Here is a 1,283-nt window from a genome sequence, read left to right as displayed (position 1 = left end):
CAGAATAGAAAGCCTTTGTTGTCATTGTGTAATTTACAATGGCACATAAATAAAGGCTGTGTAAATGAAGGCTGTGTGTGTGTGTTTGTGTTTGTGTGTGTGTGTGTGTGTGTGTGTGTGTGTGTGTGTGTGTGTGTGTGTGTGTGTGTGTGTGTGTGTGTGTGTGTGTGTGTGTGTGTGTGTGTGTGTGTGTGTGTGTGTGTGGTGAGGCGGCCACAATGTGTCGTTGGGACCATAGAAACAAACAATCCCAGTCAGCATTTACAACTGCCAGCATCACAACCACAATGTGCATGCCACAAACACACAGCATGTTAAGCAGCGGAGAGCCCACAGAGAGACTGTCTTAAGTAGCCTCCTCAAGAAGGACTTTGATAGACTGCAAAAAAACATCAAATTAGATTTCTCTCTGGCCTGACTTAACTTGGCGCTCCATGATAATATACATATTTTTATTTTACTTACTGTTTTGCTGTCTCGGGTTTCTTCACCAAAACATTCTAAAGCTGGGTCTATGTGGTATTTCTTTTATGTTTTTCTTTTATATATCTTGATCGGTGTGGTGTTATTCTGTTGTTCTTTGTTGCATGTGGACTGGTTGGTGGTTAGTTGTTGGTTGTTGGTTAACGGCATGCTGTTCTGTCTCCCCTTGTCTTGTCTCCTGTGGTTCTACCTCAAGGCCAAGAACAATACGAGAACGACTACTGAGCAGCTCAACTCACAACAACTGCAGCTGCTCCCTTTCCCCCTCATACACACACACACACACACACACACACACACACACACACACACACACACACACACACACACACACACACACACACACACACACACACACACACACACACACACACACACACACACACACACACACACACACACACACACACAAACAAGACTTTCATGGTGGGGGGTTGTATGGCAAAAGACCATTGGTGGATGGCCTCTGTACAGCACACACCACCATTTACTTCAATGCAAATACCCTCAAATAGCATATTTGCCCCTTTGCTTCTAAACAGACTGAAATCACCAAAGGCATTGGGCTGGTTGGTGTTTGACTGGATGATGGACCTATCTCCCAAGTCCTCTTTCAGCCGCTCTTTCAACCGTCAATGTGTCCACAGTCCTCTCCCAGGCAACCATTTTTTATCCCCTGTGGACTTTGTCTATATCTCCTCCACTTATGCACTCGCCCTTTGCCCTCATCACACTCATGATGATACTGTGCCTTCCTGTTCCCCCTCTCCTCTCCTGTTCCACTAACACTTCCTGCCCAA

At 45.5% G+C, this 1,283-nt stretch overlaps 1 protein-coding gene across 1 annotated transcript in view; it reads left to right on the top strand.

The window, feature by feature from the left end:
* The window catches only part of col14a1a (collagen, type XIV, alpha 1a), a gene marked incomplete at its 5' end in the record, with an annotated part of 165,078 nt that extends 164,319 nt beyond the window's left edge, over nucleotides 1-759 (top strand). Inside the window, one exon of the mRNA XM_063217544.1 lies at nucleotides 680-759. Coding sequence (XP_063073614.1) covers nucleotides 680-708 — 29 coding nt within the window. The remainder of the gene's footprint in view (nucleotides 1-679) is intronic.
* Nucleotides 760-1,283: the final 524 nt, after the last annotated feature.

The sequence above is a fragment of the Engraulis encrasicolus genome, chromosome 2, assembly GCF_034702125.1.
Source record: "Engraulis encrasicolus isolate BLACKSEA-1 chromosome 2, IST_EnEncr_1.0, whole genome shotgun sequence".
In the NCBI taxonomy this organism is placed as follows: domain Eukaryota; kingdom Metazoa; phylum Chordata; class Actinopteri; order Clupeiformes; family Engraulidae; genus Engraulis; species Engraulis encrasicolus.
The sequence above is the reverse complement of the archived record's forward strand: the minus strand, read 5'-3'. Positions and strand labels throughout refer to the sequence as shown.